This window comes from Trichoderma camerunense (genome assembly GCF_050948025.1).
Source record: "Trichoderma camerunense strain CBS 138272 chromosome Unknown V8C40scaffold_17, whole genome shotgun sequence".
Taxonomy (NCBI): Eukaryota; Fungi; Ascomycota; class Sordariomycetes; order Hypocreales; family Hypocreaceae; genus Trichoderma; species Trichoderma camerunense.
In genome coordinates, this window is record NW_028145353.1 from 442,729 (window position 1) to 468,087 (window position 25,359).

At 48.2% G+C, this 25,359-nt stretch overlaps 8 protein-coding genes across 8 annotated transcripts; 3 read left to right on the forward strand and 5 right to left on the reverse strand.

Annotated features, from left to right (window-relative positions):
• Nucleotides 1-794: 794 nt before the first annotated feature.
• Nucleotides 795-2,861, reverse strand: V8C40DRAFT_253244 (amidase signature domain-containing protein). The gene has a single exon (XM_083217563.1). It carries the CDS (start codon nt 2,582-2,584, stop codon nt 914-916), a length of 1,671 nt encoding a protein of 556 aa, XP_083069832.1. The 5' UTR covers nt 2,585-2,861; the 3' UTR covers nt 795-913.
• Nucleotides 2,862-3,914: 1,053 nt separating this feature from the next.
• Nucleotides 3,915-4,990, forward strand: V8C40DRAFT_281718 (aromatic alcohol reductase; the record flags this gene model as incomplete). The annotated part of the gene is made up of 3 exons (XM_083221664.1): nt 3,915-3,978; nt 4,034-4,444; nt 4,523-4,990. The coding sequence occupies exons 1-3, from the start codon at nt 3,943-3,945 to the stop codon at nt 4,988-4,990; spliced, it is 915 nt and encodes a 304-aa protein (XP_083069833.1). The 5' UTR covers nt 3,915-3,942.
• Nucleotides 4,991-6,307: 1,317 nt separating this feature from the next.
• On the reverse strand, nt 6,308-8,646 carry V8C40DRAFT_253246 (uncharacterized protein). The gene is made up of 2 exons (XM_083217564.1): nt 6,949-8,646; nt 6,308-6,888 (listed from the first exon to the last, which is right to left on the reverse strand). The coding sequence occupies exons 1-2, from the start codon at nt 8,318-8,320 to the stop codon at nt 6,446-6,448; spliced, it is 1,815 nt and encodes a 604-aa protein (XP_083069834.1). The 5' UTR covers nt 8,321-8,646; the 3' UTR covers nt 6,308-6,445.
• A 2,251-nt stretch (nt 8,647-10,897) lies between these two features.
• V8C40DRAFT_269024 (uncharacterized protein) lies at nt 10,898-11,704 on the reverse strand (the record flags this gene model as incomplete). The annotated part of the gene is made up of 1 exon (XM_083220026.1): nt 10,898-11,704. One exon carries the CDS (start codon nt 11,702-11,704, stop codon nt 10,898-10,900), a length of 807 nt encoding a protein of 268 aa, XP_083069835.1.
• Nucleotides 11,705-13,785: 2,081 nt separating this feature from the next.
• On the forward strand, nt 13,786-14,903 carry V8C40DRAFT_269025 (NmrA/HSCARG family protein; the record flags this gene model as incomplete). The annotated part of the gene is made up of 3 exons (XM_083220027.1): nt 13,786-14,334; nt 14,427-14,768; nt 14,826-14,903. 3 exons carry the CDS (start codon nt 13,786-13,788, stop codon nt 14,901-14,903), a joined length of 969 nt encoding a protein of 322 aa, XP_083069836.1.
• A 1,786-nt stretch (nt 14,904-16,689) lies between these two features.
• Nucleotides 16,690-18,677, forward strand: V8C40DRAFT_276876 (uncharacterized protein; the record flags this gene model as incomplete). Its single annotated transcript, XM_083220901.1, has 3 exons — nt 16,690-16,964; nt 17,134-17,675; nt 17,707-18,677. The coding sequence occupies 3 exons, from the start codon at nt 16,690-16,692 to the stop codon at nt 18,675-18,677; spliced, it is 1,788 nt and encodes a 595-aa protein (XP_083069837.1).
• Nucleotides 18,678-19,185: 508 nt separating this feature from the next.
• On the reverse strand, nt 19,186-19,771 carry V8C40DRAFT_281722 (uncharacterized protein; the record flags this gene model as incomplete). Its single annotated transcript, XM_083221665.1, has 2 exons — nt 19,186-19,623; nt 19,709-19,771. The coding sequence occupies 2 exons, from the start codon at nt 19,769-19,771 to the stop codon at nt 19,186-19,188; spliced, it is 501 nt and encodes a 166-aa protein (XP_083069838.1).
• A 1,467-nt stretch (nt 19,772-21,238) lies between these two features.
• V8C40DRAFT_269028 (uncharacterized protein) lies at nt 21,239-24,803 on the reverse strand (the record flags this gene model as incomplete). The annotated part of the gene is made up of 4 exons (XM_083220028.1): nt 21,239-21,639; nt 23,440-23,596; nt 23,660-24,103; nt 24,198-24,803. The coding sequence occupies 4 exons, from the start codon at nt 24,801-24,803 to the stop codon at nt 21,239-21,241; spliced, it is 1,608 nt and encodes a 535-aa protein (XP_083069839.1).
• Between the last annotated feature and the right edge of the window lie 556 nt (nt 24,804-25,359).

Here is a 25,359-nt window from a genome sequence, read left to right on the forward strand (position 1 = left end):
GATTTTGGATGGGTGTAGGAGCTGTGAGCATTTCTGGTTTAGCGTTCTGCATCTCGAGTCTCGGTGTTTTATGTAGACAGACGAATGAGTGGCCAGCCTCGCAGTTAACCGCTCGCATGTATGGAGTGTGTGCTTCAACACATGAGGCTCGTCGTCCTGAATGGTCTGCGCCGTGCGGCTGAATACATGTACATGGAGGCCAGATTCACCTTGTGAGAAGGTACCAATCTTCCTGACGAGAGGTGGAGTATGCCGGGACGGGCCGGCGCCAGAAGATTCGCCAAACTACGTGTAGTTGAGAGCGGCCTTCGAATTGCTTACACACAGAAGTAAAACCTGCTACTTAGCCCGTGCTGTGTTGGCATCCCCATGGCGTCAAGCATGCAGTAGTGCCTTTCCATAACAACGCCTTGGCAGCCTCGTACGAGTAGCGCCTCCGTCTAGTGCGGGAAGGCAACCCAAGGCAACCAGAGCTAAAATCCAGGCGCATGCAGTAGGCTCGATTCCAGGTTAGTATAACAGCCCTGACCGTAGTAGAGGGCCAACGGCGGCTGCTGTTGGAGGCCAATCCGTGACAATGGCCTACATGTGCAGACGACAGCATAACTTGCCTGTCAGAGGAGCTGCTGTATTTCATCAGTGTCGTCCGGAATCGAGGCTGGATAGTAAGTTACTAACCTGCAAAGGTGAATGCTTCAACCGTAATCTGCCTTGTACTTGATGCAATTTGTGGCGGCCACTCTTACCGCTCCTAAAGCACAAGCGGGCATCAACATGGTGTTGGCGCTCATGGCGTTAAAATTAGAGACATGGAATCATCTAAACCATACTACTAAAAGGCCATCTATAGAGTATTTCATTCTATTGCAATAAAAAGTCGCTCATGTCTATTTGTCCAGCGCCCTTCACACATCTACAACTCCAAGTTCCCATTCGTTTGCTCCGTCTTCCTCACAACGTCCTCGAGCTCCGTCTCTGGCTGGATATAAGGAACAATCGTCTTGCGCACCATCGTCGCCTGCTCAAACGCATACGCAATCTCAATGAGCACCTCTTCGCTGAACCGCGCGCCGGTAAATCCCAACCCAAACGGCTGGTTCGGACCCTTGAGATTCAGTGTTCCAAACTCATTCCTCACTAAGGGCGCGTCGTCGGGCGTCCGTCCTACCGGTACCGAAATGACAGGATTGCCTAAAGGAGCTGCTAGCATGCTCAAATACTCCGTGGGGAGGACTATGGCGTCGAGAGAGTGTTCCTTCACTGCGCCGGCAATTCCTTGAGGGCCGGCGAGCTCTGCCTGGGCGCTGTAATTCTCCCACCACACTGGCGAGGTGTTGTCGTAGCCTCTGCTGATGCCTCTGTCCCAAGACTGGGTGCCCTTCTCAGGATATTCTTCACGGACATCTTTCTGGATAAACTCGCGCAACTGCATCATTGTAGTGATGTTGTTAGGGTTTGTCTTGAGCTGCGAAAAGTATCGGGGTATGTCGGCCATCATGTCTGGGCCCGTAACAAAGGGGCTATATTTCCTGCTGACCAAGTCCGCTGCACCGGACAAGAAGATGTCGTCTACAACTTCGGCGCCCTGCTCTCGCAATACGTCCAGCGCAGAGTTGAACACCTCGACCATGTAATCCGAAGGCCTGTCTGACCCCAGCTGCAGCATGTGTCGAGGAACACCAACCCGCTTCCCACGCAGGCCCTTGCCCTTACAAGCGGCGACGTAGTCTGGGGACTTCTCTCCAAACGGCGATGCAGACGTGTAATTGTCGTTCTTGTCTGATCCAGCAATGGCCGATAACAAGTATGCGGCATCCTTGATAGTTCGCGCCATTGGTCCAACGGTATCCTGGTGCTCTGAGATGGGAACGACGAGATACCGAGACGTCAGCCCCATGGTGGGCTTGATACCGACCAAGTTATGCTTGCTCGAAGGGTCTGCAATGGAACCAGTCGTATCAGTGCCCAAAGCTGCCCAGGCCAAACCAATCGAGGCCGCGGTTCCGCTGCCAGACGACGAACCATCGGGATCCATCTCGAGGAAGTACGCGCCAATACACTGCCCGCCATACGCAGACCATCCTTGGGTAATGGCTCCGCGAGCGCCAGACCACTGCGACAGATTGGCCTTGCCAAGAATAATGGCTCCAGCCTCGCGTAGCTTGCGCGCAACGGTGCTGTCCTCCGGGACCTCGGCGCCAACGAGGACGTACGACCCGGCCGTGTTATTCATCTTGTCAGCCGTGGCAATGTTATCCTTGATGACGACTGGAATCCCATGAAGCGGACCGATGAGATGTCCAGAATGTCTTAGGGCGTCATGATGTGCGGCGATGGAAACGGCATCAGGGTTGATCTCGTTGATGGCATGCAGCCGCGGGTTGACTTGCTCTATTCTGGCGGTATAGGCCCGGATCAAGTCTACGCTGGTGAAATGCCCGCCATTGAGGCCTGATTGTAGTTCGTCAAGCGTCGCGTCGAGCAGAGGGGGCAACTCAATGCGGCCATTTCTCGGCGCACAATGGCCAAGCGGCAGAGAGGAAGCCATTATCATCATTATTTGTAAAAGGCGTTTGTTAGCCATTGTTAATGATTGTCGTGCCTGGCGGAGAGATTGTTCTTAAAGTGCAAGCTCTTGTGATGACGAGGGTACCGCCATTTATGGTATTATGTCTCGAGTGGTTTCTTGCTGGCTGGTTGATCCTGGTGGTAGTTGTACCCGTCATGAGAGAGTCTTACGTACGAGCCTACACAATCTCGGTGGTAACCCTAGACGCCAGCTAGCGTGCTTTGTACAAATACGCGCGTCTCGAGACAGGGCTTGTAATGGCAAAAGTGCGAAAAAAAAAAGTAGGGATAGTAGATGATACCAGAAGAAAGTAAATGATACTACAAGAGAGTAGATGACACTACAAGAAAAAAGTTTTCTTTCATCCCACCCAAGTTGAGCTCGTTTAATGCCCTCACAGCGTCTCCGTGCTCGGTGCTATGACACCCCCGACAACAAACTCCACCTCCCCCATTGTCTCATGAAGGGCATCAATTCACTCTCGATCAAAGCCACTTGTTGATCTTGGCCACAGCTGTAGAGAACCGTTAGAATTGGTCAAGTCTAAGGCATGTACCTACAAGCACGTGTACAGCTGCAGCAAATGGTAGGTACCTCTCTCCCGGCGGCCATCATCACCATGCATCGAGGGCCGTCCAACGGATCATGAAGCTGCTCTCTCGTATGGGCTGCTTCTCTGGGCCTCGGGGAGTATTTTATGACTGTGCCGTCCCATTTCAATGTCAATAATGTCCATTTCCTCGCCTTTGCCTCCTGACTTTCTGTAGGCAAACTCCATTCCTGTATTAACTCCGACCGGCGCGCCTGGAAGATAACCTTGACGCGAAACCCGACGCAGAGTCAAGGCCTCACAAACCTCCAGGTAAACTGCCTCTGAACCGAATAAAGATTCCAAATCTTTACTTTAAGCGAACCCTTATCTAGATTAGATTCCGCAGCGGTAAATTTTGATTAGTAGTCTTTACGATCTTACGCTTAGAATCTAGATCGGTTTCCCTAGCGCAAATAATAATCAAATACTCCGTATCTAGAGCTACTTTACAATATTGGACACATTACGCATTGTGATTTCACCGCGGAGCATGATGCAATGCTACCTAGTAATTAAGATTCCAAACCTCTGGTATCGGCAAGCCCATATCAGGACTGAACTCCGTAACCGCAAGTTTCGATTATTAATACTTCACAATCTACTACGTCAAGAAACCTATATTATTTTACACAGAGACTCAAGTATAAAAGAGGCAGCTTATCACTAAGTATTGCTATTGAATATCGCAGAACGATTGCGCAGTTTATATTACAATATATATTTACCCCTTTCTACAAGCTTCGCAATATATATCAGCTATATTGCAAGGGCACTTTCGGATATGGCAGATGTAATCCAGAACGTTATTGTAGTCGGAGTATGACAGTGCAATATCTTTACCTATTCTCGACATATTTGCTAATGCAGCACAGGTCGGTGGTACCATTGGCCCTACTTTCCTTGCTAAACTTCGGAATGCAGGCTTCAATGTTTCAATCCTTGCTCGTGAGGCTTCCAAGGCTACCTATCCTACCGATATTACTGTCCATCGGACAGACCTTAGTCATTCATCCCTTGTGAAGGCTTTTAATGGTATTGATGCCGTCGTCTCTGCTGTCGCAACTTTCAACGTCCCTGATCAATTCGCTATGATCGATGCCGCGGTTGAGGCCAAAGTGAAACGCTTCCTGCCAAGTGAATATGGTGGCGATGCTTCATTGCCCGATCTCGAGAATATTGCTCCATTTGCCGTCCAGAAACAGAAGGTTGTTGAATACCTTGAAACAAAAGAGTCGCAGGGCCTTTCTTGGACTGCCATCAGTGTCGGAGCCTTCTTTGATTATGTAAGTGTCCAGCAATAGTTGCAATAGTTGCAAAACCCCAGGCTGCAAAGACTTTCAGTCTGACATGAGATTTCCAAGCTTTTCGGGTATGGTTATGGCCTGATGGGCTTTCATTTCGACGAGCCAAAAGTTCAGCTATTCGACAAGGGCGTAAGACCTCTCGACACCACCACTATGAATCAAGTCGGTCTAGCAGTGGCTGCAACCCTTCAACATCTTGAGGAGACAAAGAATAAGCGGATATACGTCAACTCTTTTTCCGTTTCGCAGAGTCAAATTGTCGAGGCCTTTGAGAAACTTTCGGGCAAAACGTTTGAGAGAACTGAAGGAAGCACTAAGGAGTTGATTGCAGCTGGCAAGGCGCATATAGAAGAGGGAAACTGGGATCTTGGATATCCGGAATCAGTCACAGCGGCACTTTACTCAGACACAGGCTTTGGCTACTCCTCAGGACGCGCTTCTGAATGGAACAAAGTTTTAGGTCTGTCTGAAGAGAGCTTAGATGTGTGTGCCAAGGAGCTTTTGCAAAACAAAGGTTGGATTTAGGTTTTAATACTAAATTGTTTTTTATATACAGCCTGCAGACAAAAATCTAGAATTATTTAACACAGTTACATAACCTCATGTACAGATATATTCATCGTGGATTGTTCATACAGCAGGCATAGGCTTTGCTAATAGGGATACAGGGGCTATACTTTACCATAACTACCTTGGCAATAGTAGATGATGTTAGAAGAAGGTAATAATAGTATATGATAGGGAAGAGAGTAGAAGATATTAGGTGATAATACTACAAGAGAAGCGTCTTCTTTTCTCCAACCCAGTTTAGGCTCTTGTGATGCCCTTGAAGCGTCTTTGTGCTCGATGCCGATTCACGCCCGACAACAGCCTCTCTGTCTCTAACCGCCTCCTCAACACCTTTACTAGCTCGTGACCACGTTCAACAAGGCGAATGCCCTCCTCCGTAACTGCCGCCAACTCATTTACCAAACGAACCGACTCCCGCCGGTAACGTCTCGTCTCGTCTCTTCTCCCTCTCGTCCCTCGTCCCTCACCCCCACAAGATCATCAATCGCAGCCCTAATGGCTGCCACCATGTCTGCCGTTGGCATTTCTATGATTATTATTGTGGTTGTTGTTGTTGTTGTTGTTGTTGTTGTTGTTGTGGTGGTGGTGGTGGTGGTGGTGGTGGTGGTGGTGGTGGTGGTGGTGGTGGCAGTGGTGGTAATGGTGTTTGTGTTGAAAATTCAATTTCTATTTGGAAAAAAAAGGCTTCCGACTTTATACTACGGCTTGAGGAAGCCTCCTTCCGCTCGAGTTCTCGTCACGCGAATATCTTTCTGAATCTTACGAGTAGGTAAATACCAATAAAGAAGACAGTTACAGGCTTGAGTAACTTTCTCTAGCGGGACCTAACCAAGGAATAGTGGCATGGGAAATAGCAAAATGAACCAGTACTAGCAAGTAGAATAGACTACTCGGCATAAGCCATAGTATAAGTAGCCTTGAGCAGCCAGTGGTAGACCTAAGTAGTATTTGAGCCTGACATCTTTAGTGAAATAAAAACTTTTGGATGGCATGTGTCTTGTCTACCGCATGCTCCTGCCCTGTTACCATATCATCTCCTCTCGTGCCAGGCCATGGTATCTTCTATCAGCTGTTCAGCGCCAGCCTTGCAAAGGGAAAAATGTAGCATCACTATGCTCAGAAAAGGTAGGGATGAATGACCAATAAGGCTTCTTTGCTCCTGGGTTATCCATCGCCGTGGACTGAAGCTCGAATAATAGAGTGCTGCGGAAGTAGCATGGGTAGTTGGTATAGTGGGACTGTTTAACGTCATATACTTAATGAGAAAGAGTGCATTGCATCATCCACCAATATATTTTGGGTTAAATGCTCAATAATTGTCCATGACTACGTAAAACCTCAGTGTTCGTATTGATTCAGTCAATACGTCTGTAAATCTATCAAATCCAAATCATTGTACTGTGAAAACACCTACACACCGAAAAACTCAAAACCACGAGCAAGCCTTTCCACCGACAGCTTTGCTCTCTTTGCCTTAAAATCCCCTATCTCTGTTTCTGCCTCACGTCTGCTTGCCATAAATTCTTCATACTCCTCATTACTCACGGTCTTCTCCTCTTGGATCCACCATCTATCACTCAGTTCAATTCGCCTTAATTCTTGATCAGTAAAGAACTCTGGCAATATATTTTCTGCAAGGAGAGCACTCCAGCCTGGGAGCGGTGGGGGCGGCTGGACGTATATTCCCTTATCGATGGGGAGGGCAATGGATTCTTCCAGCGGAAGATGGCGATATTTTTGAAATTCTGTATGAGCATCCCAGAGGTCTACGCCAATGTCAAACGTGCATTGAATAAACCCAGATGGATTGTTGATCATATCTTTAATTGCCTCTGGGAACCCATCGAACCGATCTATTTAAAGGCGAGTTAGAAGACCAATTATTGACATACATACAAGATCGGGATACTTACAACAACGATGTAATCTCTTAGTGAAGAATGTTTCTTCCGGGTAGCTCTCAGCCGCAATCATTTCCCATGCCGTTTGCCAAGCAGCATCGCGCTGGACAATCGTTTGAAAGATTTCGGCGCATTCTTTTTGCGCTTGACCCGCATCAAGAATCAAGGTGAAGGATTTCTCAGGCATACCGAGGCGAAGAAGGGCCAATGCTTCTGTAATCCAGAGAGCAACGCTCTCCGTGAGGGAGTAAGAGCATAGTCCTCGACCTCTGCCGGTATCATCGGGATTGCTCCATTCCCATTGGTTTTCGAAGATGAAGACCAATATATCCATCGCCATGGATGGGGACTGGAAAACATTTCTCCATAAATCAAGGCGACGCTCGATGTGTAGTTTTGGATTTTCAACGCAGAATTCGATAAGCCCTTGGGCATGGCATTCGGGATTAGCCACGCTCACTGCATCCTCGTGCAGACGAATATTGCGTAGACAAAGCCGTAGGGATTTGGGCATCCTGGAAAGAAATCGCGTGGCTACCGCTGCCGCCGAAAAACGATATTTGCCCTGGGTGTATTGGCGTTGTCCGTTTTGTTCAATATGAGGTTCTTTCCAGTAGCAGCAAAATTGCTTCCTAGCAACGGGCGGAGAACTCAACTCGTGAATCTCATCTTCGGTAAGACAACAGCTCCAAGGGGGAAACTCTTCAAAAAGAGCCAGCAGTTCGCCAGGATCATTATGTCGGTTTCCAAGCCAGTCCTTTGGAATTGTTCCTTGTTGAATAGCCAGTTCAAGCGTATACATGATCGCCTGTCGCCTGTACGAGGGGACTATACCATAGTAGCTCGTAACCTCGGAAGGATCTATGCCTTGCAGAATTGCTTGAAGAACCGGTTCAAATTTTGGATATCGTTGTGCCACCTGCTCGGCTATTGTTCTTGAAAAGGACGGTACTACCATACCTTGACTGTCGCCCTCACTATCACTGTCGTCGCCGTCCTCATTCTCGTCTTCATCTTCCTCTTCACTCTCGCTCTCTCCAAGGTCTTCGCCGACGATATTGCGTTGATTCTCAGCATGATCCTCAGCATGGTCCTCAGCATGATCCTCAGCATGATCCTCACTGTTGTCACTCCCGTCCTGTCCTTCATCTTCTTCCTCTACATCTTCCAGGAGAAAAAGCCAAGTGAGGAGCTTGTAGTCATTCCAAGCATGACAGAAATGGAACGCAGCCGCGCTGGCACGCCACTCGTCAGAGTAGCCAGTCGAAAAAGTGATACAGTTTGATACGAGATCCAATCCTCTCATTTCTTCCGCGACTTGCCTGCATGTGAATTTCAAGGCCTGGTCGATTGGTTGCGTCTTCCCGTCGCTACCGGCAGCCATCAGTTTGCCCGACTCAAAGTTGAAGACATAGCCCCCCTTGACAGTGACATAATGCGCATAGATCCTATTCCGAACCTCCGGTGGGAGGTTCGGAATGAAAATGTTGAAGACATGATGGATGATGGATGATGGATGATGGATGACGGATGGTGACGTATTGCTCAGCCGTTCCCCAGATTGATAAATTGCAAAAATGACAGCCTGACAATGAATTGGCCGGCTATTAAACGAATAGAGTGGTGAGTATTTGTGTGTAATATTTGAGGGTGTCGGAGAATTCGAGGGAAGGGAGAAGCTGGGAGAGGTGGGGGGGCGGACGCTTGTTTATGTAGATTTGTGGGAAAAAGCACCTGGGCAGATGGATGAAATAGAGTTTTGGGAAAATCCCGGAGCTGACTCACGCGGCAGGAGCGAGGGAGTTAGAAATGTGGGACTAAGGGCAGGAACGAACTGAAGCCTACGGATACAGGTTCCCAGTACTAGTTGGTGGGCGGGGTTCCACGCCTGTGCATAAGTACATGTACGAGTACGAAGTGAGGAGCCCCAGGCAAAGGTCTCTTTCTTTTTAACACAACACCCAAAAGGTAAGGTACCTTAGTACTACCAAGTACCTAGGCACCCAGCACCTACCCTACATACATGAGGTTCCTAGGTACCTAATACCTAGATCCGTTTGCGGGCTTCATCACCAGAGACAGGATTTGGATGATTTTGGGAGGGCTTGGAAAGAAGCAATCACAAGTGCAATGGGGGACCAAGAAATTGGGCGGGGGGTGTCCGCCACTTTATAGAGGTTATATTTATTATCAAGAGGGTCAGTAAAGCTGCAATAGCTAGATCAGAGGAAGGCTACGCCCCAGCCTTTGGTTCAAAATCCAGAATCAATCCGTAGCCCAACCCGATCGGCCACAGCCGACCAAGTCAAACCTCGAAGATTCAGGCCACAAAGTATGGCCGCTGCTAGAAGAGAAACAGATTAGCCATTTGATGATTTCTTTTTGTCCGTAGCAAAGTATGGGCTACCTGCATCAAGGTTCAAGACCAAACTCAAACTAATTTCAAAGAGACACATCAGCACATGTTGTGTTTCTTCCACGAACTGGATGAGCAAAATGGACGTACATACGTGCGCAAAACGGCCCGAACAACAAGGTTCAAACACAACGCAACTGCTTAATAGGTATGAAACACATCAGTACATGTCGTTTTCCTTTCACGAACGGGATGGGCAAAACAGACGTACATACATGCGCAAAAAGGCCCGAACAACAAGGTTCAAGCACAACGCAACTGCTTAATAGGTATGAAACACCAAACGTCAGCAGCATATCCAACAACCCATACACTTCCGAGATGTACACATACTTACGCTTCAAGCCCGCGACTTATAGTTCAATGACTCAACCAGACCAGATAGGCCTGCTTCAGAAATCCATTAGTGACGTTGTTTCGAGTTTTCATCGTGCTGTGGCATACTTGCATCCTTCCGTCAGGTTATAAAAGGCAGCGACAATCCTGCTGTAACCCGTTAGCGACTGCCTCATTACTGATGTGCTGGTGGCCGATAATTACCCTGAAAATGGATTGCGCACGCAACGCTTTCAAGATCCGCGCAGAGAAAGTTAGAAAGAGTGGTCACTATGGAAATCCGAATCGTCATTTACTTACCAAAAGACCACCTGAAGAGACAACGCACCCTACCTAGGTTGATACAAGGTCAGCGTGTACTATAGATGTACCTCAAGCATGTGGCAAGCTATTACCATTGCCGAGACTTACACAAAAGCAACGAACCCTTTCAACAACTACTTTGGGCAATTCGTCAGTGATAAGTAATTGGCATGACCCAAATACTAGTATGTGGCTTACCTACAAGACAAGTCAACGGCCAACACACGTCTAGCGCTTATTAGCGTTCGCAAAAGAATGCTTTTCACCAAACAGCTAAGCTTACCTACCTACCACAAACAGCCACGATGGCTAAAGGCGATAAGAAACCGACCGCAACCACGGCCAAGATAATAGCTGCTGCTACGAAAACTCGCAACGAGGCCGTTATCAGCGCCGCAGAGAAGGTCTGCCAGAGCCTGAAGAACAAAAAGGGCAAAAGAGGGCAACCTAAACTGACCACGAAAGAGAAGACGTGGATCAGCTGGGCTACTGCTGAGTAAAAGAATTAGCAGAGCACTACTACCTTATGCAAGTTAATTTAGGAATATGTAAAGGGTATGCAAAGGGGTACGCACCTAGCCAATAGCTGCTAGACAAAGGTTCAATAGCAACCTATTGTTCCAATCTTAGTTAGGCAGTTTATCCTCCGTACCCAGGAGAGTGACAAGAGAATACGGAAATAAATGCAACTCAATTAGTACCTATATGTATCAGTACTACCTAGTACCTCGGTCTGTTATATATATGGGTAGGTAGGGCGAGAAGTAATGCACCGATGGAACAAGGTCGCTTTCACAGCCATCGCAAATTGCCTCGGTACGTCGACTCTTTTGCCTTCTAGGTTTCTTTTCCGTGGCCGTATCAGCCCGTCGGCGACGGCGTGAGCTCGCTTCAGCCGCTCGTTACCTATGTTGATGCTGAATGCCCAATGCCATTCCCCGTCGTGCCGGCTACTTGCATAGCAACCCTCTGCCTTTTGTGAGGCCTTGAAGGTGTGTCACTAATACAGGCGGAGGCGCGCTTCACCCCGGGCGATGGCTGCCCAGCACAAGTCCCCGTAGTGCCAGATTCTGGTTCGTTTGGGGCTTTCGAGGATGCACCATCACCGTGAGCCCGAGCACCGTTGTCGGTCGATTTCCTGGCACGGTGTTTCCTCTTTTTCCTGGCGCGAGGTCGTCTTTTTCTCTTCCTCGAGCTTGGCGGCTTGTTGCCAGTCGAACGATTGTCTTCGAGGGGCTTGGCAGCTGATGATGCCGCATTCGGAGGCGGCCATGTTCTACCATTGGTGCTCGAAGCCTCCGGTTGCGCCGCGTTCCCGTTCCCCCCCGGTGACTGCTTCTTTCCGGCATCCCAATTATCCTTGCAGAATTGGGTGATGCCGAATGTGGCAAGTGCAAACTTGACGGCCTTGACGGTATGCTCTTGGAAAATGGAAGACATATTATAGTCTTCGTCGCCGACCTCGGAATATAATATTCTTCGGGCCTCCGCTATGCTGTTTCTCCTCTCTTCCCCACCATCGCAAGACATGAAAAGATGTTGTATAGTATGCGGGCCATCTTCGCAATAAGGACAAGTGGTGGGCTTTTCTTTGTCGAACCGGTTGAGATACGATCGTAAGCCAATATATCCAGTCCTGCAGTGAAGCAGCATGGTACACTCCCTTTGCGTCTTGAGATTGTCGTAGTATTTCAAACTTCTTAGGCTCCACATGGTGGCAGTTTTCTATGCAGGATATGGAGCTTAGATGGATAAGGGCATGCAATGATCAATTCATCTATTCAGGCCAAACAATAGCCCGCCGCCCACTCTTACGCCTCCAGTATCGCGGGTTGACATTTAGCATGGATCTTTAGTGGGGTACCTATATGTACCTGATCGACATTCCCGCGATTTGGCCCCACCACTCCGACTCTCAACCCACCATCAAATCTGCTGTGGGGTCTGGAGCTGGCCTGTGCTTTGGTCTGGCAATCTGGTACCTGCATGTATGTACATGTACAGACAATGGTGGCTTACGCCTCCCGAATTATGGCTGTGCAAGTTCAATCACCGGACCATCCAACTAAACTCAGAAAGGCTCCAGTGCTGCTTCAGAAAAGGTCAATCAATACCAGCATCACATGAGGATCCAGCTGTAAAGTAGCTATTCTCACTAAGAGCAACACAATACTTACATGTGACTTTGAAGTCATCTCAATTATGTTGCCATACATTCATACATTTCTTAATACCCAGTACCAGTAGTCTGTCTAGGACGAATCATCAGCAAAGCAAAACTACTGTGCGAAACAGTTGGAGACAGCAGCCTTAGTCTGGGCACTGCAAAAGATGTTGCACATCCTAGACCACTCCATCACAAATAGGTACATGTCGCGACCAATCACGCCGCAATTTGGGACACGTTCCAAGGCGTGGGATCACAACGGCCAAAGGACAAGTATTGAGATATATACGAGCGCGCCACATGGGCACAATCAACAAGCGAATGGACAAATTAAAAGGACAATCCAGACAGTCGTTCACGTCAAGTCTGTCGTGGAGGAAGAGCTCATGGCGGACTGGACTCTACTTTTGATCAATTAGGCATTGGAGGCTCAGCACGAGCCGGGGCCCGCATGACCATTGTTTGGACTACACCAGACGAATACAGGGCGGACGCCGCTGCACTGGGTTGCCCTGTTTGGGAACGCATCGGTAGCACAGCTGTTGCTTGACCATGGTGCCGATAGGGAAGCTAAGGATAACAATGAATGGAGGCCAGTAGATATGGCTACCAAGTGCTTCCAAAAGACACTCGCCCAGTTATGTACTGGGGGGGCAGGGGGTAGGTGAATCACCACAAATAGTAAAGTACAACTATTTCTAACCAATGACATGTCAGAGAGCTAGTATGAAAAGTATGTGATTAGAAATACCAAATTGGTATAAAGCCCTCTGCTCATTCAAAAGCATAGGCCTTGGGTTGCCAACACCAGCACTCGGCTCGCAATACTATGCATTCTCAGGGTCAAGAGTAATGGAGCTGCTCTAAAGAAACAGTAAACGATGCATAGCATACTGTATATTCCAGCCAATGCTAACTAAACCTGTTAAAAATTTGGCCTCCAACTTTGTCCTTGCTGAAAAGGGGCAGTAACCATGAAGGTATCTGTATAAGCCGAATGACAAGGGACTAGATGTAATTAGTATAATGAGGGACTCTCCGCCCGACCAGCCTAGTAGGGAAGTAAGCCAAATTGATCATATATTTCAACAGTCCTAAACTATGGCAATCTCTATTGCGGAATTTACATAAGCCATGCCCCAAGCCGGCAACTGCGGGCTGCAAATCCGCAGCTCCACTTCTCTCCGCAACAAGATACTTGACAGCTCAAGGCTTCAAGCACGCCCAACAGCACAAATCGCTCGAAAAGATGTACCTTGTTGTGGCTATTGGCAAATTTCGTCACATCTCTGTTTAGTATTTCCAATTTCGGGCTCCTAATTACCAATCTAGAGCGATTACCAATAATGATTTACAACCCGTTACGCCAGCTCTTAACCAAACTACTCACTTAGTAGCCCATACATCGGGGCTACGGTGATACATCGTGACTCAGGAGTTGTAAAGGATTTATGGAGTAAACATGGCCATATAGTCTCCATGAAGCTAAAGTAGGCGGAATATAAATACATGATTCTCAGAGCAATAGAATTTGAACCGTTCAGCGGCTTTACATCTTAGAGAAGAAAAAAACATAACCGGAGGCGAAACAAGCGCAGATCCTTTCCTCCAGACACACCAAGTCACCATGGCCGATCAAAAACTTATCGTGGTTCTCGGTGCGACTGGAAACCAAGGCAGCTCTGTTGTCGACACTTTTCTGAAAGACGCAGCATGGAGGGTTAGAGGGCTTACTCGAAATCCTTCCAGCGCAAAAGCCAAGGCGCTGTCTGCTCGCGGTGTCGAAGTTGTCCAAGCCGACATGGATGATGTTGCCAGCCTCTCAGCCGCTTTTCGAGATGCCAACGCTATTTTCGTGGTGAGCGACTTTTGGGGGATATATGGCGCTCTTGCTCAACAAGAGAAAGACGCCAGCGAGAAGCCGCTGAATCTGCTGGCGGGAGAAACGGAATTACAGCAGCTAAAGAATGTAATCGATGTCGCTTCTCAAGTGCCCGGCTTGGAGAGGTTCATTCTGTCTACTCTCTCCAATGTGACGAAATGGTCCAGAGAAAAGTACACTCATGTCTATCATTTTGACTTCAAAGCGCGCGCATCTGCCTATATTGAAGACAAGCATCCAGAACTGTGGGCGAAAACTAGCCTCTTCCAAGCAGGTCTATTCTTGAGCACTTTCGTGGATAGCCCAAGCTTTATGCCTCGAAAGGCAAGTTATCCGAGGCAGCCAATCAAATGTAGAAATAGTAAGAAAGTGCTGACACATCTCAGATCGCGGATGGAACCGCCCAATTCACTACTACGTTGGCTCCCGACGTCAAGCTCCCGTGGATCGCCGCAGAAGAAGACACCGGACCATTCGTCAAAGCTCTGGTCCAAGAAGAACCGGGAAAAAACCTCATTGCCTACAGAGAGTGGGCAACCCTGCGAGAAATGGTGGGAGCTTTCCAAAGCGCCTCCAAGACCAAGTCCGAAGTGGTGGTGGTACCTCGTGACGAGGCAAATGAATTCTTGCCGCCCGATTTAAAGCTCGAAATTGACGAGGGTTTTCTTTATTTCGAAGAATTTGGGTATGAAGGTAGAGACGACCCAACTATTATTCATCCAAGTCAGGTATGCATGTTCCTCGGGCGATGGATGTGCTTGAACCATGAGCTAAACAGGATTTAGTTGAAAACCCTCCTAAAACTGGATACAATAGAGCAATATTTCCGCAAAGTGGTCCTTTCAAGAATATTCTCCGCCTAAAGGTTGATCCACATCAATATTGCCAAACATTGAAGCTGCATATACGTTGCTAGAAAGCAATATTCCAGGCTTTATAAGATTGCTATAGTAAAAACAAGCTGATTTATCTCGAGGACTGTTTTATGACGATATATTCCATTCAAATATGTACTCACAGTAACCCCGCCCAGTCTTATGCCTTCAGCACATGTATGTACTCATACTTTTTAAACACTTTCGGTGGGGTATCTTATAAACTCTCTCCTGCGATGTAGTCCCACCAGTCCGATTTCCAACCCAACCAGCCTGTAAATCTTCTGTGGGGTCTGGATTAGCCTGTGCTTTTGGTTTGCAGGTCTGGTATCTGCATGTCATTGCAATAGTGGCTTCAAGCCTCCCGAAGCATGGCTGCCTGAGTTCAATGACCGGATCTTCCAACAAAACTCGGAAAGGCTGCTTCAGGACAGGTACTCGTGGGCAACACAATCAGGATTCAGTTGTAAAGTAGCTGCGCCGCCACGCTATGCATTACTACCTCCATCGACCAACGCAATTCTTCGCAAACTCTTTCGCCCAACATTGCTCACGAGTTTGTGACAACTTCATCACAGCCATGCGGAGACGCCAAAGCATGGAAAACGTGGAAAGCCGACTCAACGCCAAGCTCGCGCAATTGAACGAGAAAATAAAAGACGTCTAATTTGACATGGAATACTGTAATGAAGATTTATTTCATCAGTACTGGCTCCAACTGCATAATCCATACGACAATGGAAGATGAATTTGCCAATGAGGTTGTTGGTCCGGTTCGAAAGCGTGCGAACTCGCCTTACGTTGAATAGTCAATGGTCCAATTTTCTGCTGTCAAACTTCAGTGACTGGCCCAGTAATTTATATTCATGATGAAGGCGAAGATACACACGTCGTCTTTCAACCAAATCATGCTGCTGGGGCTGTTTCTAGTTCTATAGAGCCTGGGTACTGTACTTGGTCGGGCGCTCATCCATGCTACATCACACCGTCCAGCGACAATTTAAAATTTATCCTCCATACAATTCCCAAAGTTTGAAGCTGTCTCAATTACGTTGTTGTACATAGGTACATGCATGTGTTAGTGATGGCAGTAATCCGTTCGGTACTAGGTACGAATCAAAAATTTGTCGCGCACATCAGACTCAGCTCTTGACTTGAGGCTGGACACCAGGTTTGTCTCCCAAAGACAACGTTACTGAACATCCTCAATTCACTTTCAACAATCCAAATCGCCAAAAGCCTCTACGATAGGAAGAGAAATCGCTGCGGAAAAGAAAATTAGGCAATTGAAGGAGCCATACCTTCGGATTTGGTAACAATAATATAATCATTTCCTGCACAATATGACAACACACGTACCAACGCACCAGGACACATTCACGACCTCACATGAAAGCTCAAGCGTGTTGTAAAATTCTCAAGCAGTAATCCCAAGTACATAGGTATTACACAGCAAATCTAAGGGTACTGTCTAGACGACAAGTACTATCGTTATCAGGGGTGGTTTAGAGGCACCCTGTACGTGTTGCTTGTCCCTGCGCAACCCGCTCTTTTGAAGCCACATGAGGCTTCCTGAGCCTATCTGCAGCAAATGGAGCACGATTGCTATCTACGTAAACTCTATGCAGAATTAAATGAGGCGAGTGAAATCTTTTCATCCCTTGGCTTCTTTCTTGAAAAAACATTTCTCATTCTTCCATTCTGCCACTGTACAACACCCCGTCTCCGCGGACGCATTCGCCATATACCTCAGCATACCATGCCTCTCGTCGCGATGGATGTAGCTACATGCTTCGTACGGGTCGATTCGCCATCGTCAATCGCAATGGCCATCTCGTGGGCCAACTTGCCAGTTGAAATACACCATGAGATACTGTCCCTGGTTGGTTTACCTTGGATGGAGAGGCGATACAAGGTGGCCAAATTCGCTACAGTGTGCCGGGACTGGCAAGTCTTCTTTGAGACCTGTCTATTTCGGCGTCTGGTCCTTGATTCCGACTCTCTCGGCGTATTTGACGCAATCATCAAACGTCATGACATTCGGCTGGCGTACATCCGAAAACTCTGGCTGCGGATTCAGCTCCCATCGTACGGCTGCTCCGATTGTGACAGGCCAGAAAATGGGGCAACACAGCGTCGGTATGTTTTAATGCTGTGTCGGGCATCCTCATCACCTGCTCTGATACCTGCGTATTTTTGTGCTCATCAGCCCTCCCAGCAACAATGCGGCATTCACAATGGCTATTCAGTCTCTACTGGATACTCTCACGCTCTGGGATCCAGCGAGACATGGATCGAAGGGACTAGCGTTGATGTTGTCTGCCTCTTCGCGTAGTGATGCTGAGCATCGGTTCAGACGGTGTGAAATCAAGGATACTTATCCATTTCACTACGCCGAAGATTTATGCCGTGCACCCGGCATCGTCGACTTCCATAGGGCCAACGTTGTTAGTTCGCTTACCGTTCGGTTTCATCAGTACCGATCTCCCCCGATGCACAATGGGCATGTCAAAAGGGTGCAGGGAACTCCACTCCAGTTTGAACCGAAAAGGGGCGAGCGAGGCCGCTTCGTCGGCCGATACAAGGGCCTTCCTGCTGTGCCCATGGTCAAAGGACTGGTCATGCGTAGACAATTTCGCAGAGACATTCACACACGTACGTTGTCTGAGCTACTAAGTCGAAGCTTTGTGGCGCTGGAGTGGTTCCGTTTCGAGAAGACCATTCCCCTGGAGCCTTATAAGCAAACTACTTTTGATAGAGGTATGAAGCTCCGATCAGTCTGAATGGCGAGCATCTGATGAAGCTAACGCCCCTTTCTTAGACTTTCAGTCGCGCGTACTGCCCTCCCTGCCGAGAACATTGCACCAGTTCTCCTTCACGCAGTGGGAAATTCCCAAAGATGAGATTCAGAAGACTTATGGTCTTGAAGAAGAAGAAGCACCTAAAATTTCTTCATATGCGAAAGCCCTGCCCTGGGAGATGGCAAAGCTTTCTCACAGACTGGAGCAGTTCTGTCCGCCATGGCAGATGGATACTGCTGCCTTTCTTCGGTCTCTTATTGAACTAAGCGGATGCTTCGAGATGCCTGAAAGCTCTCTAAAACGCATTGTTCTGCGTTGTTCTCTCAAAAATCCATTCAAAGCGAGACGAAATTTCGAATCCCTGGTAATGCTCGCAGCCAAAGCGGCTCTGTCGCTTCCCCGACTGACAGTGATGGAGCTTTGGGGTACCTGTCTTGACAAAGATGAAAGCCGGGCATACATCTTCCGATACACTTATGAAGACAGTCGAGCCAGCATCGTCTGGAGGAGCAATGTGGGGACGATGACAGCCCAATCTCGGATTATCACCAAGTGGAACGAGGTGGCCGAGAAGAACACGCATTCGACTCTCATCTACGACGCTGTCTCCCTTGAGGAGACTGAGGCGGATATTTTCAGGTCCAACGGAACATGCATATATCGACATCTGCTGCTCAGGGATTTGGTGTTTGATCCAATTACCCAGATCATCCTGGAGAATGAGCCGACCCAATGGGGCTTCAATAAGATGGGCAATTATTCAGCTTTTGCGGATCAAGGGGATGACGATATGTGGGACGGTAATGGGGCAGATGATGACCTTGGGTCGGAGGATGGCTTTGAGTTGAATGTTGACGCTGAGGTGGACGATAATACGGCCTTACAGCAAACAGATATCACGGCTTGGCAGCAGGAAATCATTGCTGCTCACCAAGCTAGCATGTCGGGTAATACCGCGTGACAGGATAATTTGGAGAAGACTGCGGAGGAGCGACAGGCATGCCGAGCCAATGGATTGACTAAAGTCATCAAGATTAGAGATACACATTTGTTGCGGCTTACAGAATAGGTAGCTAGGTTGAAAAGGGGGTATGATGCGAATAGGGTGTTTTGTGTTACTACGGTACGGCAATCATTCGGAAATGCAATAAAGTACATGTACGCCGTCGTTGCTTGCCATCCCTACCAGGTACGTGGCAAACATTTCAGATACACGCTACCTTAGCAACTAGAGAGTGATCTTGCTAAAGGTATTGAGGCGGAAAGCAAAACGGCGCCAAAACACCAGAGTGATCCTCGGCGAAGAAAGTCTCGCTCTCAAGTTTTGTGAGGCAAACATGCTCCAATGTATTGGCTACCTACTTCACTTGAACCCCCTTTCCACCGTTCCGTCATCCATCATTCCTATGCCCCATTCCTATGCCCGTGGTTGGCGTGTAAAGAGGGACTTTCTAATGGAGGGCAATCGCCTATTTATTGAGGCACTTGGTGGCAAGCGCGTTGATGGTGGTGGCCAAGACCGCCGCATCCTCCTTGGCAACGGTATAGGTGCAGTTCGACTTGTTACCACCAGGAATAATCTCAATGTGGTAGTTTCCGTCCGAGTCGGTAGTATAGCTGTACTGGTAGGAAGTGCTGGTACTACTACTGCTGCTGCTGCTGCTGTTATTGTTGTCGTTATGGTGACCATCGCTAGTGATGTTAATGACCTCGGGATCACCCTTGCGACAAGTGCGGCTGCCGACAAAGCTGCCAAGGATACAGGCGGCAGTGTCAAAAATGTCACCAATGATGTTGCCGTTGCCGTTGCGAGGAGGGTCAAAGAGGCCGTTGACTGCCATTTGGGCCTGCTCCATCATGTGAGCTTGCTCCATCATCTGTGCCTGGCCGGCTTGCTGAGCTTGTTCCTTGACAGATGTTAGCATGGTTGAAGAATACCTCAACATATTGCGTATTGGGCCATGGACGTCTAGTTTCGGTTGAATAACCTACCATGGGGATAGCGAAGCCGGTAGCGGCAAGGAGAGAAAGGATGGTGGTGCCAGCAGTCTTCATTTTGGACAAGGTAGTATCTCGGAGATGGGGAAATTGATAACAAGGTAGGTGGCTTTGTAGGCTCTGGAGCAGGAGTGATGGTTGGTGTCTGTATGCCGTTGAGAGAAGCTGGGCGAAATTGATGCCTTTTATACTTTTGCACCCGTCGATGCGTAATCCCCTGCATTCTCTCTACGTAGGTTGTGATTGAGCACGTTAAGGGATGCATTGGCCAAAATTTTCATCCTAGGTTTACGAGTACCATTTTTGTCTTGGACATGAGGCGTGTTAAACACATCTCAGACATCCAAGTCAAGCGTGTGAGTGTCTAATCATCTGTAGTGTGACCCATCGCTGCTAAATTGCTTTGCATAGAGTCTACTGGCGGAATTCGGGGTTACGGATCGTAGTCTAAAATGTCTTGTTTCGTAGGGCGCTGAAGCCAATCCTAATAGATAGTCTCCCTTGGCCAAAACCAGGCGATCGCATTCCGCCTCTGGTCCCGACAGTTTGGTGCCAAGGCAAGGAATGTAATATGGAGGAACCACTTGCATATGTGCTCTGTCCTTTGTCTGAGATGGTGTCACTCCAGCTCGGTAGGTAAATCTGAGCCGAGGGCAAGCAGCTGGCAACGTCATATTATAAATGCTTTCTCCATGCACATATATTTCCCATGGCTTGCAGCTGGTTGAAACTAAATTGATGTATCCCATACCTATGATGATGAGCTCGTAGGGATGCTGGATTTCATCTTTGATCCCCGTCATGTCCTCAAAAACAGCAGGGGGCTATGGCATGCACTCCTTTACCAGTATGTATAACCAAGTTAGACAGAGGCTTGTATCTGTCCTTTGGGAATCCTCTCCATACCATCGGCTGCTTTTTATCATTATTCCGCATGCTTCAGCTGATGGTGTTGGCGGGTTAGAAAGTTCGATAAATCGTGGCCAAAGATATGTTGGCTAGGACAAGCTACACCTAGCGTAAGTTTGAAAGCGCGAACTATAGCGCAAAGGGAATTTGAGATTCGCAGTATGATGCTTTAATGAAGTCTCGCTCTGTTTGACTAACCAACCATACATACTAGTATGTGATCTACTCAATGTAGATCCGGGCCAAATGGGTTTACCAACTGTAGTATCACGCAAGTCCCCTACAATGGGCCCCATATAGTCTCCCGCTTGTCCCAGAGAGCGTCTTTTGAATTGCAGTGTGTGCTTCAGTTGAGTCGGTCAATTTCCTGGATAAGGCTGTTGGTGAGGTTACAGACTATGGGCATGGGACTTCTCAGACACTGTCCCCAAGGGTTGGTCCTACATGAGACATGAAGACAAATCAAACATTCCGTCTCCTGACGTCTTCCGCCCTATTTGACGTCTTATTGCATGCCGCATATACCATTTCCGCTTGGCCAAGGCCCTTGGCCTCACCAGGATATGTAAGTTCTAGCATCTTCAGCATCTTCTTCAGAAGTCTTCCGTATCTCGCTTACTCCTCGTCGGAATCAGCTGCGGAAACAGAGCCGTTCCGCTGACGCTGCATATTTGGCGACACAATAAAATCATCGCACGTCGTTTCTCCAAGGAATATATTGGTGTATTCTCGCTTGGTGACTGAGGAGATATGTGTAAAAGCATAGCGTACCTCCACGGCGCTTTCGAGGACGACTTCCTCAGGGGCCTTGATCTCCTTAAATCCTGCCTCCCAGGCCCAGTGTGCGCCATCATGAACTGCAGACCACGTCTTCGCCAGATGTTCGTACTCGGGGTAATCTAGAATGAGCTCAGTTCCTAGCTCTTGCGGGAGTATAATCTCTCCAAGATACCAATGCGAAGCAACGGCATAATCGTTGACCGATATTGACTGGACGATACTATGGCGCCAATCTTCTGATTTATGATTAGCCAAAGCCTGGTTTAGACGCTCGTGGACATACACGGCGTATGAGAAGAGTATAGACAGTGACTTCAGCGCCGACACTTGAGTCGAAAGAAAGATTGTGCAACTGTGACTCTCATCGAAAGGCTGGACGTTGTCTCACCGGATGGTGATGATGTCGAAATCGGAAAGGAGAAATAGGGTAGAAGAAGCGATTCCTGATCCTTGGTTAATTAACAGCCATGGTAAATTTGTATTAAAACACGTACCGCATAAAATAATAAAGAATACAGCTTTGAGAAAAGAGTAAGAGAATGTAAACGGAGTAATCTTGAGAAGACGAGGAAACGTATAAGCGGGTGATGCTTTACTAATGGTAATAAGAGAAGGATAAACGTAAGAGGAAGAAAAGAGAGCGATGGGATTTATAATTGAATCCAAGCTTGCACACAAACAACAAGGTATCAAGGCATCAAGAGCAGGGGATTGGCTAGCAAATGCAAAACGGTTGGCATCTGGTGGCAGAGTGCAGCTAAAGCAAAACGCCCTTTACATAAGAAAGCAATCGTCAACTCCAATGTCTGTGTGCGCATGCACAGGATACGTGCATCCTGTCCTCGGAATTTGGGTTCTCAACGTTGTAAGGTTCTCTACAGCTGAGCAAAAATACCTCTCACTTCTCCCATCAATCACCAACACCGAGCACCCACGCAACCTCTGGGGGTTCTCTCCATTTGTATTTATCTATTCGTGGTGCATTTCCACTATTCTCTCTTCTTTCTCTCTCTTCTTCTCTTTATCGTAGTTCCTCTGGATCATCCTAGCAGCCTTCTCTCTCCAGTCTGCTTCAGGATTCCTTCTGTCATCGCTGCCCATTATTATTCTAGCTTAGGTAAATGGCGCGTTCTAGCTTCACAACAGCCATATTCAGACATCATCAAAGTTTGTCACTCCCTTTTCACTGCCTACCTATCCTCATACTGACAGATCATACCCTAACTACATAGACAACGATGCCAGCACCGCCCAAAGCCCTCCCTCTTTAGATCAACTGTTTCACATTATCAGTGAATACAGCATGAGATATACCTCTTTACATACTTTTAAGCCCAACCTGGGTCTAGTAAAGTCAGGGGGTCTATATCGTGTCTTGTGCTTACATCAAAAGCCCATTTACTGACTAGATGCCTCACCCCTTACGCGGCCCGCCGTCTCTAGTCAAAGGCGCCTTTGTAGTGCCTGCTCAACAGTAGACATTACATTACAACTAGAGAGCGCATCAATAGATTGCATCAACATTGACAAGGACTACTGGGAATCACGGGTCAAGGAATACAGTCAATGACAAAGAGGAGAAAAGCGAGCACAGGACGCCTCTAATTATTACTATCTTTGGTATAATAAATAAGAGTAATCTCACTACCAGGTAATATCCATCGCGACTATATTGTCCTTGGTGTTTTAATTCCCCGGCAAAGATGTTTTACGACGGAAACCCCCTGCTTAAGAAGCTCGCCTAGCACCCCATCTCGAAAACGACATCATCGTCCTCCTCACTCCCAGCAGAATAAACTTTTCGTGGTGAAGATGAAACCGTTGCTCAATCACTCCCAATCCCTCCCAACGACCCAAGAAAAACCCATTGCTTGCCTTTTGTAGTGCCTGTCCCCTTGAGATCTTCCTTCCCAAAAACCCATAACACGCTTGAACTCCTCACACATTCATCCCATGCTCCTCCCAATCAGCCAGACCATTCGCCAAGTCAGTTGGTATAGGTCGGGGATACTTTTCTGCTATTTGTCTCACCAAACTGGCCACCTCCTGTGCGGGTGGCCAGTATCCGTGTATGTACCACTCATCCTCCAGCTCAACAGTGCGAACAATCGTCCAGTCGGATGTTCTCGCATCCTCTGACAGGTCATTGATAAAGGCTATTACTCTCTCTGGGGGCCAAGCATTTCCCGTAGCCTGCGTGTCTGGGGTTAGAATTTGCTTTTCTGAAAGTTGGGTCTTCGTGATTGGGTAGCGTACCTCATCCCCGACACCCTCAGAAGATGGCGTTTCATCGTTAGACGCTGGACCATCATCATTTCCACGAACCAGAGGCGTGGACTTGGCCGGCGTACGCCAATCATAAACTCGTAGCGGATAATCCAGCAGTGGACTGTTTGCTACAGCAGCTGCAGCATCCATTAATGGGCTTGGGTTGGACGGTTGTTCAATTGACTTTGATGTCTGCCCCTCAGCATCCGGCGTCTGGTCGTTTGAAGCGGGCGATTGGTCGTTTGATGGTTCCATCACATTGCGAATCTGGTTGTTGTCGTGTTCAGAGGCTGGAGGAACACTCTCAAGCATAGCCTCAACACTAGAAGTAGTAACCGCCGTCTCTGAATGGGGAACCGTTGACTGCCCAATAATAGCCTGGGCCACATGATCCAAGGCTGGCATCTCTTCACCCGTGGACAGCGACTGCTGCTGTGTGATGCGTGTAATAAAAGGTTCTACGCCTGGAGTGAATGGAAGGGATTGTCCAGGTTCTCAACCACTCAACATGAGTCGCGTCCCATACGCAGTCCGCAAGCTTCGTGAGCCATTTCGTTGCGTTCTGCTCCATTGTTGCGAGCTCCAAAGGATCCCTCATTCGCGCAGTCTTCAATAGTTGCATGATTTCGTCTGCGTACTCCACGGCCAACCTGAGATCCGGCCTGAAGATGGTTCTGGGAACAAAATGTCCATCCCATAGGCCAGGGCATCTGAGGGCCTGCTCATCTGCGTCGTCTGGAGACCCCATGCCCATCAGACGGCCCAGAGCCAAAGGGATGAGCCTTGACACGTCGTCTTGCATGATGGGATGCCGGTCGGAAGCGGTCCGAAACTTGTAGCGCACGAATTCAACGTCTGTGACCTCTTCTCTCATGGCCTTGGTCACAAATCTGCGCAACACCGAAACAGAGCGCTCTCCCGCCTGCAGTTGCCGGGCCGTCTCCAGGCCTTCTCTCCAGGACAGGTGAGCCTTTGAATGGATCTTGGACCACAGCTCCATCATTGCGGCGTACTTGTCATAATCCGGCTCCTGTGGTAGCTGCTTCGCATCTGAATCTGAATGAGATGCAGACAGATGCATATGGGCGGGATTAGGCTCCCGATACAGCCAGAGGTTGGTCTGATTAGGCATTGTCTAGAACAGTTCTAGACTATGCTGCCTGCACAAAGGGTAAACAATGAGATGGGGAACCAATGTTGAATGGTGTTGATATCCTCCGGGAGGCATGAGACGCGAGAGGGCGAATGATATGGATTCAGAGTGGCAGCTGGTGAGTGATGCATAAAAGAAGAAGAAGCAAAGAGGAAGAAGTGAGAGAAGCAGAGGAGAGAGAAGCTTCATGATCCGTGCACAGCCCTCGGTTCATGGTGATGATGGCGATGTGAGGGTGCCAGGTGGCTGCCAGGAGAGAGGTAACTACCATTTGCCGGAGCCATACACATATTTGCAGGTACCTGACACTTGATCAACTCTGACGGTCCTCTCCAGCTGTGGCCAAGGTTAGCAAGTGGCTTTGATCGAACGAGACGAGCACGATGTAGTGAATCGGTGTCCATAGATTAGTAACTACATGTACATATGGAAGTTCTATGGTAAAGTATAGATATATCCTGTAGCTCTATCAGCAAAGCCTGTGCCTCCTGTGTGAATAATCGACAATCACCACATACGACGTCAATCGTGGCTC

What these genes read in the sequence shown, in the direction of transcription:
- V8C40DRAFT_253246 (XM_083217564.1), bottom strand. Translation starts at nt 8,320, where the DNA reads ATGGCTGCCGGTAGCGACGGGAAGACGCAACCAATCGACCAGGCCTTG. An exon ending in TAAGAGATTACATCGTTGTT is followed by an intron (nt 6,889 to 6,948) that starts GTAAGTATCCCG and finishes GCCTTTAAATAG; the next exon opens with ATCGGTTCGATGGGTTCCCA.
- V8C40DRAFT_253244 (XM_083217563.1), bottom strand. Translation starts at nt 2,584, where the DNA reads ATGGCTAACAAACGCCTTTTACAAATAATGATGATAATGGCTTCCTCT.